The 16,699-nt window shown below is 40.9% G+C and overlaps 1 protein-coding gene across 6 annotated transcripts in view; it reads left to right on the top strand.

The window, feature by feature from the left end:
- Window positions 1–4,534: 4,534 nt before the first annotated feature.
- nf1a (neurofibromin 1a) overlaps window positions 4,535–16,699 on the top strand; it is a 334,390-nt gene continuing 322,225 nt past the window's right edge. For all 6 annotated transcript variants that reach the window (XM_043718254.2, XM_043718251.2, XM_087977264.1 and 3 more), the window contains exon 1: window positions 4,535–4,594. In XM_043718254.2, the coding sequence (XP_043574189.1) occupies window positions 4,535–4,594 (60 nt within the window). The remainder of the gene's footprint in view (window positions 4,595–16,699) is intronic.

The raw sequence follows: 16,699 nt of genomic DNA, 5'->3' as shown, positions 1-16,699 counted from the left end.
AGATCGTAAATCCCGTTTAGAATCTTTTAACAGCAATATTTCGAAACATTTAGAGATTGGACATGGCAGTAGTGTTCCTAAGCCGTCTGACAAAAAAAAAACCTTTAAAGATAATTCATGACAACAGTATCAATGACTATTCTTCATCCTGCTTGACATTCAACTTCAAATGATTATTTCTGATTTGGTGTTTCACTTCCACCCCCTTTTTTTTGGTTTCCATTTCATTGCTGCACTCCTGCAGCTGGGAGATCAGGGCAAGCTGGCATTGTTGCCTAGTTTCACGCTACAAAGACAAGGTGGGGAGGAGGATGGAGAGGGGTGGTGACTGCTGCGGTGTGTGATGGGATCTCCCTCCCTGCTGCATTGGCGTCTTTCAGGTCTGGTTCAAATCCGAACATAAGCCTCTTATTGAGTGGGTAGCCATTACCCTGTTGGTTAGAGGCGACAGGATGAAATAGTTAAAATAAACAAACGTAGGGACAGACTGAGCACAAGACATAACTGCATCAAGTATTCTTGCACTGGGAGATACATTCCCGTTTTTGAAAATGATTTTCTTTCTCTTAAATAACTTCAACATTGATTATTCCCTGTCTCCGGTTGGGCAGAGTATATCATTCTAGGAGAATGATCGAGGAGCTTCTGCTCGAAACGTCGATCCTCCTGCTCTTCGGATGCTGCCTGACCGGCTGTGCTTTTCCAGCACCACACTCCTCGACTCGATATCATTCTAGGCCTTGACGAGGACTGGACGAAGTAAGAGATAAGTTCCTCCTTAACAATTCGCTGCTTGATTTTCCCTCATAGAGTCAATGAACATTACAGCATAGAAAGAGATCCCTCAGTCCGTCCTGTCACCACTGGACATCAAGGACCTATCTACTCTAGACCCATTTACAGTTCTTGGCCGCTAACCTCGAGTCACATGATCATCTAAATAGTTCTTCGATGTTGTGATGGCTTCTACTACCATCTTTTCAGGCAGAGAGTTCCAGATCCCCACCCGCTTCTGGATGAAAACGATCCTGTAAACCTTTATCTTAAAATTATACCGACTGGTTACTTGATCTCTCTTCTAACAGGAATAATTTATTTCTATCTGCCCTGTCTATTCCCTCATTATTTTGTACATTTCAGTCAGATTTCCCCTTCCATATATCACCCCCTCCAACCTATCTAGGAGACAGTGAAGATTGCAGAAGCTGGAAGCCAGAGTCAGTAGATCTGAAACTGGAGCTTTTTGGTTCGAAACGTTGACTTTCCTGCTCCTTGGGTGCTGTCTGAGCTTCTGTGCTTTTCCAGCTTCACATCCAGTGACTCCAAACTATCTCGTCTCTCTTAGCTTAAACGCTCGAGCTCTGGCAACATACCTGGTGAAGCTCCTCTGCACCTTCCCAAATGCAGTCACATCTTCCAAAAGTGCGTTGACCAGATCTGCACACAATACTCCAGCTGTGGCCGAACAACCTTTCGTACATTTTCATCACAACCTCTCTGCCTCGACCAGTAAAGGCAAACATTCCATATGCCTTCCATTTTATCCAACTGGAGATTCAATCAAAACCGAAAGAACTGCAGATGCTGTAAATCAAAAACAAAAACAAAAATTGCTGGAAAAGCTCAGCAGGTCTGGCAGCATCCGTGAAGAGAATTCAGAGTTAACATTTCGGGTCCGGTGACCGTTCCTCAGAACTGAGGAACCCCCTGAGGGAGTTCAATCAAGCCGTGCAGGCAATATGGGCCGAATGGCCTCCTCCTGCACTATAATGATTCTGTGATTCAATGATCTTTAAATATGTGCAAAAGATCTCTCTGATCATCTGTGCTTCCTGGGGTCCTACCATTCACCATGTACACTCTTGCCTGGTTAATCCTCCCAAACTGTATCAGGATTAAATTACATTTGTTCTTCCCGTCTGACGAGCCCGTCCATATTGTCCTGTAGTCTAAGATTTTCCTCCTTGTCACTTACCACACCACCAATGTACCTGTCATCTGCGAACTTACTGATCAAACTGCCTACGTTCATATCTAAATCATTATTGTACTAGACAAATACTGTACTGGGGAATTTAGTTCCAAATCGTCAATTGGACACACGCTTCCAGTCACAATGGAACCCCTTCCAACGTCGCCCTACGCCTCCTGTCAGTCAGCCAAATTGCTAAAATCCCATGGGCTCATACCTTTTTGATTATTTTTCCCATGCTAGTTCTTGTTAAAAGCCTTACCTTCCCACCCCATTTAAGATGGATTGACTCCTGTGCAACGCACAGCCGAGTTTGATAACTTACTTCGCAGGCAATAATGGGTCAAATCTTCATCATACCATTTTGTGACCTACCCATTCCGCACATTTTGTCGATGGGTTTTCCCTTTCCCCTTTCTTTTGACTTCCTTCTTCACTTCTGCCCTTCTTTCACATTTCCTAACTTCCTCTGGAACTAAAGGACTGGTGTTATGATGTCCGAGGCTTCTATTTAGTATTTTCAAAAGAAAGCATCCCAAACGACTTGCCCGCGCTGATTACCCTGCTCCCCCACCAACCAGGTCTCTGCCAGCTGCGTCTAGATTTGAGTTCAGAAATGTTTGTGGCGCACAAACCGCAGTGCTAGCTTCTCCCTGTCTTGGTGTCTCTGACCACATCCACTCTAGATTTATTTTGCGCAGGATGTAAATTCAAGAGCATAGCCACATGATTTTCTTACCTTGTCCAAATTTCGTTGAGTAATTCTTTTTCTTTTAATTCACCCCATTTTCTGGCATTTACAGATCATGAGTCAGTCAATTGATTTAAGATTAAATGAGAACAAACTCATCCCAAAACTGTTCTGTTGAAGGCTCAGTGGACTCGAAACGCTAAGTCTGTTTTTTCTCTCAATAGATGCTGAACTTCTCCAGTACGTTTGGTTCTGTTTGAGATCTCCAACGTCTGTAGTTCCTTGTTTTATCATACTAAATTCTTCATTGAGAATGAGAGATGCGGAGAAAAATGCATAAGCAATCTTACAAGCATAGGAGAAGGGCTTATGCCCGAAACGTCGATTCTCCTGTTCCCTGGATGCTGCCTGACCTGCTGCGCTTTTCCAGCAACACATTTTCAGCATCTTACAAGCATAACCAATTAAATCCATCAAATCTTACCTCACCTTTCGTGATTTTATGTTGCAGGATGAAGAGTTTCCTTTTGCTTTGCGTTAAGGCACCTGGACACAAAGTAAAGTTTTGGGGCCCTCCTCGTCTTGCTCAAATCGTTTTGTATGTTTTGTTCCTTATGCACAAAGTATATCAACAGACAAAGTGCGGCTGCTGGCCACGTTAATGCGGAGGACAAATATAGCATCTAATGGTATAATCATTGAACAACGTAAAATGGTGAAAACTCTGTCCGAAACTGAAGATTTTCTCCGACCTTCTTGTTTCAGATTCAGACGTTCGTTCAGATTTGGCAGCACAGAATTTGATAAATTTGAGTTTTTATATGTGTATGAGACTTTCCTTTCTTATATTCCTGATAAATGTAGAGATTTTAAAAAATGCTGTAAACTGAAATGGAAACAGATGTTGCCAGCTGGTCGGTAGTTGTAAAGTGAAATAGAAATGAACGTAAATTAACGTTTGAGAACGTAGGCTCTTTGAAGCTTGAAGTTAAGCGAGAACCTTTAGGGATCAGCACGAGGTATGTGGAAACATTCCCTTCAGTCCAGAAAGGAGTTGTCCCTTGGCTTCCAATCTGTCAAAGGATCTACATCAGAAATATGAATTTTCAAATGTTGAGAGATACGGCATGTAATTTTAAAATTCTTCTGTAAATTTCCTTGATAATATTCTCAATGGTTCTATATCCTTGCAAACAAATATTACTTTTTAAACATACAAAAAATACACAAGACTACATAGGAACAAGAAGAATGCGTGGTATGAAAGACATCCTTTAGTGCTAAATATACATGGGCAGCAAACAGAAAACAACCACTGAAGTACATTGACAAGGTATTGTTTTCTCTCTCTCTCTCTCTCTCTCGATGCTTTTACATTCCAGCATCTCTGGCGCCCCATTGAAAAAAAAATCGCTGGACTGCTTTTGCGCATGCGCGCGGGTACCGACGGCGGAGGGCGGGAAGGGGGTGGGGCCAGGCGGGCGGTGACGTTACCGCTCCGTACTTTTCTTAATGAACGGAGGGGGCCGGAGGGGCGCATGCGTGGTTTTTAATTCAACAGAAAAAAAATCCAACTTCCGGCTGGTGTCATGGCCGCTGTGCCCTGGTGAAAGTGGAGACGCTGAAGGGGGGGTGGGGGGAAAAGAAACAGAAAAGCAACAGAAAGGGAGACAGAGTGAAAGATAAGCCCAGCGACACAACCGGGAGGGATTTATATCAGTCCGTTTGCGTGTAGATACACATATATATATTTTTTAAAAAGCAGAGCACCGTTGTTTTTACATTGAGGAGAGTGGGGGAGGGGTGGAGGAGGAGGAGGAGGAGGAGGAGGAGGAGGGGGTGGGGTGGGGTGGGGGGGGGGAAAACCGAGCATGGCGGCTCATAAGCCGGTGGAATGGGTTCAAGCCGTCATAACACGTTTCGATGAGCAGGTAAGCATTTAAAGAAAAGAATGGACCTAACAGTTTACATGTTTGTGCTGCGCAAAAAAATGCGTGAGAAATGGCTGTAATTTTGTTTTCTGCAACGAGCGCGGTTGAGTGCTTTCTGAGGCGAAAAATTGGCGTCCGTTTTTGTTTCTGGTTTCTCTGGGGGTGGTATGCTGCGTCTCCCCCCCCCCCCCCCCCTTAACGATGGAGTCAGTTCGTCGTGGCCCTGGGCTGGAACTCCTCTCTTTTCACCCATCTATTTATCCATTCTGTTAAGGGGTGGGTCCAGGGACCCCGTAACATAGGCAGCGGTAGCTCGGGCCTGCAGGAAAGTCCATTACCCCAGAATGATTTGTGATGATTTTAATGTCTCTTCTTTTTTGTGTAAAATTAAGATCCCACGCAACAGAACGGTCCCTTCAATTTCTCTCCAACGTTATGCCACTTCTATTATTGCCTCATCCTACCCTATTTCTGAGGGGAGACACTCCCTATTTACTTATCACCGAACCAAAGATCTCTGTGTATTTTAACTTATGATTTGCTGTTTTTTTTTAAAAGTGTACTTTTCTGTCATTCCAAAGTAGTTATTTATGCTTGCAACAGATATGATGTTAGGATTATTAATCTGGTTAAGTTTGAAGGTAATGCATTCCATGTTCTTGTTGGGAGGTCAGGGTTGAACCCTAATATTTTTGATTTTATTAATCATGAAAATTTTGGAGGGAAAGTTTTCTCAAACGCTTTCAAGTTATTCAAACATTTTCAAGTACAGTTAGGCATTCGTGACGAGAAATCTTATTTATTAGGGCCATCTGAATGCTTAGTTTTGACAAAATAAGTGGAGACTTTCCATTTTGGGAAAGTTTGTGATATATGCATGAACTCTAAGCAAAATCGAGTTTGTTTTGAGGATTGTTTTCCCCCCTCAGGTTTCCACTCTGTTTTATTTATTGATGGGTACAGAATATATGCATGCAGTTATCAGTTTGTTAGTAAACTGAAATATATGTTACATCTACAATCTTTCAAAGCATGCCTATCAGTGACCTTTACCTGTTAGAATTACCTTGAAAGTCCATGGGCTTGTGTGATTAGTGGGAACTTGCAATGATGACTTATTTAATCAGGAGTTGCGGTCATGTTTATCGGTTGGTCCGACTTCTAGAATAATGTTTACAGACTGGTGCAAAGCTCGTGGTGGATTGGTTGATGTTGCATTTTTCATTTCTGAATGAATTTTGTGCAAATGTAGTGCCAACTGGTAGACATTCCAGGCCAAGATTTCTTGTTAGAACAAAAATGGGCATGCTGTGTGAGAAATACAAGATCAGAAACTCAGATTAAAAGTTTTCTAATTATAATAAAAAAAGCAACTGAATTATGTAAGAAATATTTGATAGTTTTATAACATGTATGTTTTAAGTCTGGTAAACTCTTCTGCAATTGAAATATAATAATAAATTGGAGGAAAAGACAAATTAGATTAGATTAGATTACAGTGTGGAAACAGGCCCTTCGGCCCAACAAGTCCACACCGACCCGCCGAAGCGCAACCCACCCATACCCCTACATTTACCCCTTACCTAACACTATGGGCAATTTAGTATGGCCAATTCACCTGACCTGCACATCTTTGGACTGTGGGAGGAAACCGGAGCACCCAGAGGAAACCCACGCAGACATGGGAGAACGTGCAAACTCCACACAGTCGCCTGAGGCGGGAATTGAACCCTGGTCTCTGGCGCTGTGAGGCAGCAGTGCTAACCACTGGGCCACCATGCCGCCCACACGGCGGTGTATTTTTAATGGTTTGAGATTTCTGTAATGTTGTGGCAAAGTATCTTGAATTTTGATTCATAGATCAAAAACAAAAAGTAGGCAGTAGGTTGTGATCATTCTTAAATTGTTCTGGACTGGAATATTGAGGAGTTTTCTTGCCTGAAGACTTAAGGTACAAATTCCACAAGTACAGGGTGTATTGTCCAGCCAGCCATTCCTCAAGGGTTAAAGTTTGTCTATGATAACGGGCAGGTTATTTGAACAAGATGTGCTACAGTTAAGTCCAATTTCATTATGGTGCAGCTTTCTAGCAGAAATTCATTAAGTAGTCATCAGAAAACAAATGAGAGTCCCACATGCTAAATAGTTACGCGACCCTAAGTGTGCTTCCGAATAAACCTGTTGGACCATAACCTGGTGCAGTGTGTTTTTAACTTTGTCCACGCCAGTCCAATGCCGGCGTCTCCAAATCATGAGAAAAGGGAAGTCTGGCTGATTTCCAACCCCTTCTTTTAAAATGGGGTGCCAATATCAGTTGTAGAGTCTTTAAAAGTGCCCCAGCTAAAACAATCTTATTTAGGATCATCCAGGGATTGATTTCAAAATCTTTGAGTTCTGTATCTCAGCAACTCACTGAACCATTCCCAAAGCTGGCAGTGTTGTAATTCTGTGTCATTTGTTTGAAATCTCTTGAGCAGTTCAGTCTTGGAAAGGATGCCTGAAAATGCTCTTCAAGAATTTTTTTTGTAAGCAGCATTAATTGTCCCAACTGGAACATTTATCGGTTAATGCACAATATCTGCAACTTCTCTTTTTTTTAGTCCTACTATATGTTTTGCAACTCTTTAAGATCTGATTTAAAAAAAAACTCAAGTTATAAATTCAGGAATGTTTTTTGCAAACTTAAGTATTTGAAGTTGGTTGTTAAAATAATTGGTCTGTTTATCAGATGACACCAATTGGAAATGACTGTCTCTTTAAAAAGTTTTTTAATTTTGGCTTTTGCTTTTCACTACAGGAAATTATGCAGTCATGATAAATTGAACTGGTTGCAATGAGAACTGCTTATCTATTTGTTGCTGTAAACATATGGCATAGATGGTAGTCCTGGATATCTAGGTTTTGTGATAAGTATCTGCCTGCATAAGAAGTACAGACCCAAAATGTCATGAGATAAAGCTGCTCTAATGTAATGATATTTATTTTTTCAATTTGTTGGTATTATGTAGTGAAATTAAATTTCAGTGGTATTGTGTATAACTACTTTTATAGTCAGTGGAATAATCAGTTTTGTAATATAAAATAAGTCAAAATTGGTGATAGCACCAAAAAGTAGAGCAATTAAAGCATGAAAGCTGCGATTGCTTTCAGTTTAACAGAATTGGTACGTGTTTATTTCACTCTTTGCTAGCCTTCCTGATGTACAGTCTGATGTACGTCTGATGGTCCTGTTAAACTTTGACTTATTGCTAATCTTTGATTTATTGTTAATCATCAAATCTTACATTGTTCTTTGCTTCGTGGTGGTATTCTTTTCCTTTTGAGTCATAAAGATGGGGATTTTAATTCTACTTCAAAATCATGAGCATGTGGCTGAGGCCAACATTCCAACACAGTGCTGACCTAAGGGTCCACTGTCTGAGTTGCTGTCTTTTAGGTGAGACATTACAATTAGACCTTGTTTTCCCTCTGGGAAAATGCACATAATATTGTGATACTATTTTGAAGAACACCAGAGAAATTTCACTGATGTGCTGACCAACAAGTAGCTGAACAGACATCACCAAAGACAAATGGTCTGCTCATTTATCTTTTTGGTGTTAATGGAATCGTGCCACATGGACTGTTTTAAGAACAGCGAAGAACTCTTGTCAGATGGAAGTTCTGTCCTTTTTGCTGTTAATGGTCTGCTATCAAAGTTGTTGTTTTGGCAGGGTATCATGACTGGAAAACCTGTGGTTGAAATTGTTTTAAGCGATCATGTGTGGAACTTAGTTTGATTCGTTCCTTCCTTCCAAATTAGGGCTGCAGAGGCCAGCTTTCATTCTTTTTCCTTTCATCCTTTCCTCCTGTGGTTGCAACTATGATTACTGTCTTATTATGGACTAGAGATGGAATCTAGTTGTTCTGTGGTAATTATGTCAAACTTCAGTTTGGCAGAAGTTCATTTATATTGTGAAAAAAAGGTGTTGTGACTTTGATTTTGCTACTGTATTAGTGATAGCATATCAGTTTCATTTACGAAAAATTTATCTGAAAACATTTGCTTTTGTGCTATTCTGACAGTTGAATTAACATGATGAATTTATACACAACTTCTAAAGCAACTGAATGGTTGTCTTTAAAAATGTTTGTAACAGCAATGGGTATTGAAATTAAATAAATCAACTATGTAAATTTATCCCAAATTATGTACAAAAAAACTTATTCTTAATAGAAAAACGCAGTTACAGGGTTGTGGTGACCCCAAAGTTGACTAGCTGATAACATTAGTTGTTTCAACTATTGCATAAATGGCTGTGTGGGCTAGGTATTAGAGAATGTCTCATTCGGATGGAGTGAGACCCTTGCAAGGTGTTAGCAAGTTTGTATAATATACAGATGCACCCTGCATTTTAAAATCTTAATTATTTACTTTTCCAATGGATCAGATAATATTGCACTGCCTAGTTTTAAACTAAGACATGTACATTGTATATCTGTACTAGGAAGGCATCTGTATTTTGTGTAAGCAAATATAAGGTGGCCTCTAATTCTCAACTCATGAAGCTTGGGTGCAGAATGAGCATAATGAGGATGAAGTAATGGGATTCTTACTTCTGATGGCTGTGTATAATTGCTGAAAATTCCTGTGTGGGAGCTACAACTGAGAATCTGGCTTGGGTATATAAAAAAAATCCTGAGCTGCTTGGATTCAACATGAGGAAGAGCCACATGAAATGAGATAGAAGTAGGCAGTGGGAATCTATGAATCTGTTCGTATAGGTCAGTGTTGATGAGAGAGGTTATAAATTTTCTAATTATATTCAACAAATAAGTTACATAAATTGGTAAGCAAATAGTCCACTAAATTACTGAAGTGATGACCAGCAAAAGAAACAAAAAAAATGCTATCATTCTTGTTTGTCAGGGCTTTGGAACAATGCAGTATCACCTTCCTGTATTCTCAAGAAGTTGACTGGCAGAAGGAGTTGGCAAATTCAGTGGAACTTGCCACAAAGTGGAGTTGATGTAGATAGTTGAATAGAAAGCAGATGTGCCACTTCAATCAGTTCTGCCTCAGTCTGAATGTACAATTTGATGTCCAGGCCTTCCACTTAATGCAAAAAATTCCTCCTAGTTGCATTGCTGATTACATACTATCGTAGATAGATTTTTATTGTAAGATTTTGAACAAGTTGTTGCAAATATTAATCAGTGATTAGTATGCAGCAAATAACTCTTCTTAGGTAATATTCACAAATGCAATCCTAGCTAGACCCCAGTTGTCTTGTTAACAAACTTCAATTCTCTCTCTGCTGTTTGCTGCACCCCTTTGTTAACCCTAATCCTCCATTTTGCGCCATCACCCAGTGTGAAAATTCAAATTTGCAATTGATTGAGATTTGATTAAGTTACATAAAAGTGTATGCATGTATTATACTTGCAGGTTGCAGGTCAATAATACAATTTGTTACAGATTACACCTGTAATTTTACCCCCAAGACATATTCTTGGTCTCAGTTAGTTGTGGGGAGAAATTGAATTAAAACCTTTATTTGCATGGAAAAATGTTGGAGCAAGTCTTTTATTTCTTAAGAGAACGGCTTAAGTTTGGACCGAAAAATAGTTAGAACTTTAACCACTTTCCTAATGAGGTGTGTGGGGTAACAGTCAGGAAGTTAAGAAAGCAAAAAGAAGCTCTGCATCTTTAAAATGTATGAAAGACGAAGCCACCATTCCAGCATGCAAAAAGGTAAATAGATAAGGGCAGAATAGTGTTCAGTTTTGTTTACCAGTAGTTCAGACACTTGCTGTTGAGGATAAAATGTGGATCAAAGCTTCTCTAACTTGGTATTAGAAGGGGCTCTACATCCAAGGAATCATTATGTGGGAAAAATATTCATGACAGTAGTGAGGGAGAAATTAGGAAAATGTTGTATTTAGTAGTTCTGGGAAATGTACACCTTTTCTGAAGAAGCCTGGAAATAGCTGACAACTATATTTGGTGAAAGCTTTAATTAGCTAGAAGAAACAAAACTTGATTTCTTGATTTATGGTTTATCATCTTCAGGAATCGTGCTCATGTCCGAAACGTTGATTCTCCCGCTCCTTGGATGCTGCCTGACCAGCTGCGCTTTTCCAGCAACACATTTTCAGCTCTGATCTGCAGTCCTCACTTTTTCCCATCTTGTACCTGTACTTGGTATCTGCTAAATACCATAAGATATATCAAAGCTACTGTCTAGGCTATTGTTGGCCTACTGTTCAGGCCTGTGCAGACGTTAGCAGCTTGAACCTTTTTGATACTGTTTGAATTTCTTGGACATGTATGATTGGTAAATTGCTTTTGATGATGTAGACCCATTGAATCATTTTAAGGTAGTTTGTATAAATTTCAAGCGTAAATACCAAACAAATTGGAAACGTTGATTTTTAAACTGTACAAATGGCATTTGCTGATAAAAGGTTTTGACTTTCCTGATATATCTTTTGTGGTTAATTTGGTTTCCCCTTCCCCTTCCCCTCTCCTGAAGTGATATGATTTCATTGAAGAGATCTTGTGATGCAGTGGTAGTGTTCTTACCTCTGAGTGAGGAGGTATGAGTTCAAGTGCCATCTGATCAAGAAGTGTGTTAGAACATCGTGCACACCAACTTCTGCAAATGGTTAAAGTTTATTTAAACCCATACAAGCTAGGTGACCCCTTTGACACTCTTTGTAGGCATGTGAAGCCAAGTCAAAAGAGGCCCTGAAGAAAGGAAACACATCCCTTTTATACAGGTCAGTTGGTAATGCTCACAGATTCTCTGGCCACTCCCCTTCCATAACCACATGTTACCCTAGCTACAGTGGTTAGGATGAGGTCCTCCTCAGAGATAATGTATATGTAAATGCTCTAATCTGGGGACTCGTTATGCAAACAGTTTCCTGACTCAGTGATTCCCCAAGACAATGTTGGTGTGATCTTCCCTAGCTTCAGGGTGGCCCTGCAAACGAGTTCTGCCTCCTCCACTTCCCCGGACAATGTAGGTGTGATATACTGCAGTATCGGGGGAAATGATCTCATAAACGAATTTGATTGGCTTGGTTGGGGTGGGGGGCGCGGTGGCTGTGAAAACATTTCTGATGGAAGGGACTGAATGAGAGTTTAATTCGATAATAGCAGTAGAATAGTGCTGAAACGGCTGCCCAAATGAAGTGTGGGTGACAATGAATAGTCATGTAAATTCCTGCATACCGTCTGTGAGACAGAATGTTGTCCTCCCACCCACTTCCAGAATGTTCAACTTGTAGAAAGTCCAGTTTAATCCTTTGACATTACATTAATGTCCAGAGAGAGAAAGTACAGTTTAAACTTAACATTATATGAGGATGTTGATTAGAAAATACCTATAATTTCATGAATAGTATGTATGTTTATAGGTCAACGTGTTTTTACACAAAGGGGCATCACAGCTGAGCCTGGTCTTGCTGTAGGCCAGCATCCACTTTCTTGACTATGTCCAACAGGAGATGTGGCAAACTTGCCTGTTTCCTAAATCCCAGTGGTGCTGTGGTCAACTTGCCTGTCTTACTGAACCCGAGGACTTAATATTTACCTGTCTTGTTAATCTGCAGAGCCACTAGGAAGGCATCCATTTCTCATCCTTCTGTTTCCTGAAGTACAATTTCATATCCAAATCATCATTCTTTCTGTGCGAATCTGGACCTTGAGTGGCAGTAGCTTATAAATTCCTGTGGGCAGTTGAAGCAAATTTATGCATCTGCTCAATTCTGGATCCAAGTCCCATTTGTCCAAGATGTGCTTTCACATGTCAGGTTGATTTTAAAAATATCAGTACAGTGTCATAAATGCTCTTTAGGTGCAGTGGTAGTATCCCTGTCTTTGAATCAGAAAGCTTGGGTTTAAGTTTGACCTGCCCAGAGGTGTGTACGTAGAACATTATAGAACATTACAGTGCAGTACAGGCCCTTTGGCCTTCGATGTTACGCCGACCAGTCATACCAATCTGCAGCCTATCTAACCTACACTATTCCATGTACGTCCATATGTTCGTCCATGATGACTTAAATGCACTTAAAGTTGGCGAATCTACTAACGTTGCAGGCAAAGCATTCCATACCCTTACTACTCTGAGTAAAGAAATTACCTCTGACATCTGTCCTATATCTATCACGCCTCAATTTAAAGCTATGCCCCCTCTTGCTCATCTTCACCATACTTGGAAACAGGCTCTCCCTAACCTTCTGATTATCTTATATGTCTCTATTAAGTCACCTCTCAACCTTCTTCTCTCCAACGAAAACAGCCTCCAGTTCCTCAGCCTTTCCTTGTAAGACCTTCCCTCCATACCAGGCAACATCCTAGTAAAACTCCTCTGCACCCTTTCCAAAGCTTCCACATCCTCCTCATAATGTAGTGACCAGAATTGTACACAATACTGCAAGTGCGGCCGCACCAGAGTTTTGTACAGCTGTAGCATAACCTCATGGTTCTGGAACTCGATCCCCCTATTAATAAAAGCTAAAACACTTCTTAACAACCCTGTCAACCTGGATGGCAACTTTCAAGGATCTGTATACATGGACACTGAGATCTCTCTGTTCATCTACACTACCAAGAATCTTACCATTAGCCCAGTACTTTGCATTCCGGTTACTCCGATCAAAGTGAATCATCTCACACTTGTCCGCATTAAACTCCACTTGCCACTTCTCAGCCCAGCTTTGCAGCTTATCTATGTCTCTCTGTAACTTACAACATCCTTCGTCACAATCCACAACTCCACCGACCTTAGTGTCGTCTGTGAATTTACTAACCCACCCTTCTACGCCCTCATCCAGTTCGTTTATAAAAATGACGAACAGCAGTGGACCCAACACCGACCCTTGCGGTACACTACTAATAACTGGACTCCAGGATGAGCATTTCCCATCAACCATCACCCTCTATCTTCTTTCAGCAAACCAATTACTGATCCAAACTGCTATATCTCCCACAATCCCATTCCTCCGCATTTTGTACAATAGCCTACCTGTGGGGAACCTTATCGAATGCTTTGCTGAAAATCCATATACACCACATCAACCAGTTTACTCTCATCTAACTGTTTGGTCACCTTCTCAAAGAACTCAATAACGTTTGTGAGGCGCAACCTATCCTTCACAAAACCGTGTTGACTATCCCTAATCAAATTATTCTTTTCTAGATGATTATAAATCCTATCTCTTATAACCTTTTCCAACACTTTACCAACAACTGAAGTAAGGCTCACTGGTCTATAATTACCAGGGTTGTCTCTATTCCCCTTCTTGAAAAGGGGAACCACATTTGCTATCCTCCAGTCTTCTGGCACTATTCCTGTAGACAATGTCAAAGGCTTGGCAATCTCCTCCCTGGCTTCCCAGAGAATCCTAGGATAAATCCCATCCGGCCCAGGGACTTATCTATTTTCACACTCTGCAGGATTTCTAATACCTCTTCCTTGTGAACCTCAATCCCACCTAGTCTAGTAGCTTATATCTCAGTATTCTCCTTGACAACATTGTAATAACATCTCTGAACAGGTTCATTGGAAAATATCTATGTTGTGGCATTATGAAGCATGATTCTGACACAGTGGCCATGCCTGAGTTCAAGACACGCTTACTGCAGTGGTAGTATCGTTATATTCAAGGTAATTACAAAGTGGCCTTTCCAAAGATCAGGTCCAAATAAATTTCAAAGATTTGTGAATCGTCACCCAAACAATTACTTTCAGAAACAGTTAAGTCATAGGCTGGGAAAACAATTGAGTGTTGCAATATTGATTATTCAGTATGGTATCAGCCTTATTTTTGTGTGCAAGCATTGATATGAAAGCCCTGCAAGCTGCATGTTACATGGCTTCAGGTTTTGTTAAGTGAAAGGGCGGGCAAGTGTGGTACATCCTTCCAAGAGAAGTGTTTCTCTGTCCATTGCCTTTGTTCTTGAATCAATCGATGCAATTTTTATGATGAAATCATAGAAACTACATTCAGGGAACTGAATTTGAATTTCCATTGTTGATCTGTGGAAGTTTGTTTTCAAAGATCACATTCACTTAAAGTTTAGAATGCACAGCGTATGTTAATGAAATTGTTGCCCGAAGGTAGTTCAGATATAGCCAATTGAATTATTTGGTTGATCACTTATTGTACAGAATGCGTTTCCCTTAGGAGCTATTTCTATAGCAGCTATTTCTTATCCATTTGCTGCCTTTGTGATGTCTTGTGAAAGCGCAGCACCTGTTTCCGTATGTATGCTTATGATGTAAAACTCTATCACTCAACTGTCTTAGTTGATCCTCCCACCATCACTGAATTCTCTTGCTTCCCGTCTGGCATCCACTACTGGAATAACATGCCAAAAGAGAAAATGCTGGAAAATCTCAGCAGGTCTGGCAGCATCTGTAAGGAGAGAAAAGAGCTGACGTTTCGAGTCTAACTGACCCTTTGTCAAAACTGGAATAACATACATTTTTTAAAGTTAAATGTTGGGAAAACAAGCTATTATCATTGGTCCTGTCACAAAACAAGCTGTTATGATAGGCCCTGTCCATAACCGTCAACAGCACCATCGATCTGACAGCTAACTGATGTGGAGTCGGGCCACTTGGATCCCTGGTTTTGTATTTGATCAAGGAGCCTCCAACCACGTCATATTTATCACCTGGACCATTGACTCTGACCTATGTTACATTGGCCTTCCCACTTCAGCTGAATCACAGAAACCCGTATTGATGCCTTTGATACCATGACTGTGCTGTGTCTGGTCTTCGTCTTTTTGCTTTCCATAAACCTGTATTGGAACTCTTGTTTCTTGTCCATATGTTCTCTGTTTACTGACGTACATTGGCTTCTTGTTCAGCATCATCTTAATTTTAAAGTTCTCATTTGCAGTTTCCTCCATCTTGCCCTTCACTATTTCAGTAACCTCATCCAGCCTAACAACCTTCTGAGATCTCTGTGGTCTTCCAATTCTACTTTACCACTTGATTGCTCATCCATTCCTGCAATTGAGAAGGTAGTGAGCTGCTGTCTTGAACTGAGGTTTGCCCCCAGCAATTCTGGAGTGGCAGTCTATTTCCAAGTTGGGATGGTGAGTGGTTTGAAGGGAAGTATGCACTCTTGATGTTCCCATGTATCTGCTGCCCTTGTCCTTTAGATGGTAATGGTCGTGGGTTTGGAAAAGGCTGTCTCAGGATATCTGCTGAATTTCTGCAGTACATCTCGTTGAATATTTGTGGTGGTGGGAGTGAATATTTGTGGGTGCATCAGTCTCTCAAACTGCTTTCACCTGGATAGTATAAAGTTTCCATATTCAAGGCAAGTGTGGAGTGCTCTGTCACACTCCTGACTTGTTCTTGTAGATGATGGACAAGCTTTGGGAAATGAGAATGACAATTACTTGATGCAGAGTTCTTAGGCTCTGACCAGCTCTTGTAGCAGCAGTATTAATATGGTTAGTCCAGTTCAGTTTCTGGTAAGTGATAACCCCCAGGATATTGCTGGTGAGTGGTCCCACTAGATGTGTCAGAAATGTTAGCTAATGATCCTTTGAATGTGATTGCTAGTGGAGTGGTGGGTGAGGTGGGGCCACTTGCTGTTATGGAAGGAAAAAGAAGGTTGAGGGCTGAAGTGTGGGAGATGAGCCACATGTGGCTGAGGGCCCTTGAATCTGCGGTGGTAAGGAAGAAGGTGGACATTTCAAAGATCCCCTTGTAGACCCCTTGTAACATAAGAACAGATGTGATGGAAAAGTTGAGAGAATGGAATAGAGTCTTTACAGTATGTAGGGTGTGAGGATGTATAGTTAAGGTAACTGTGGGTATCAGTGGGTTTGTAGTGGACATTAGTGGCCATCAGATGTTGAAGAAGGGAAGGGAGAAGTCGAAGGTGAGAATAGGGTGGAAATTGGAAGTGACATGGATGAACTTTTCCACTGATCAACTTGGCAAGAGATGGAAGCAGCACTGATTTTGTCAATGTACCGGAGAATATGTTGTGGATAGGGGCTGAGTAAACTTGGAGCAAGGAACTTTGCACACATCCTACAAAGAGACAGCCATGACTGGAATCCATGGCCCCACATTTCACTGAAGC

The sequence above is a fragment of the Chiloscyllium plagiosum genome, unplaced genomic scaffold (genome assembly GCF_037043375.1).
Source record: "Chiloscyllium plagiosum isolate Xiang-an unplaced genomic scaffold, Cpla_swu_hap1 HiC_scaffold_31, whole genome shotgun sequence".
Lineage (NCBI taxonomy): Eukaryota > Metazoa > Chordata > Chondrichthyes > Orectolobiformes > Hemiscylliidae > Chiloscyllium > Chiloscyllium plagiosum.
The sequence above is the reverse complement of the archived record's forward strand: the minus strand, read 5'-3'. Positions and strand labels throughout refer to the sequence as shown.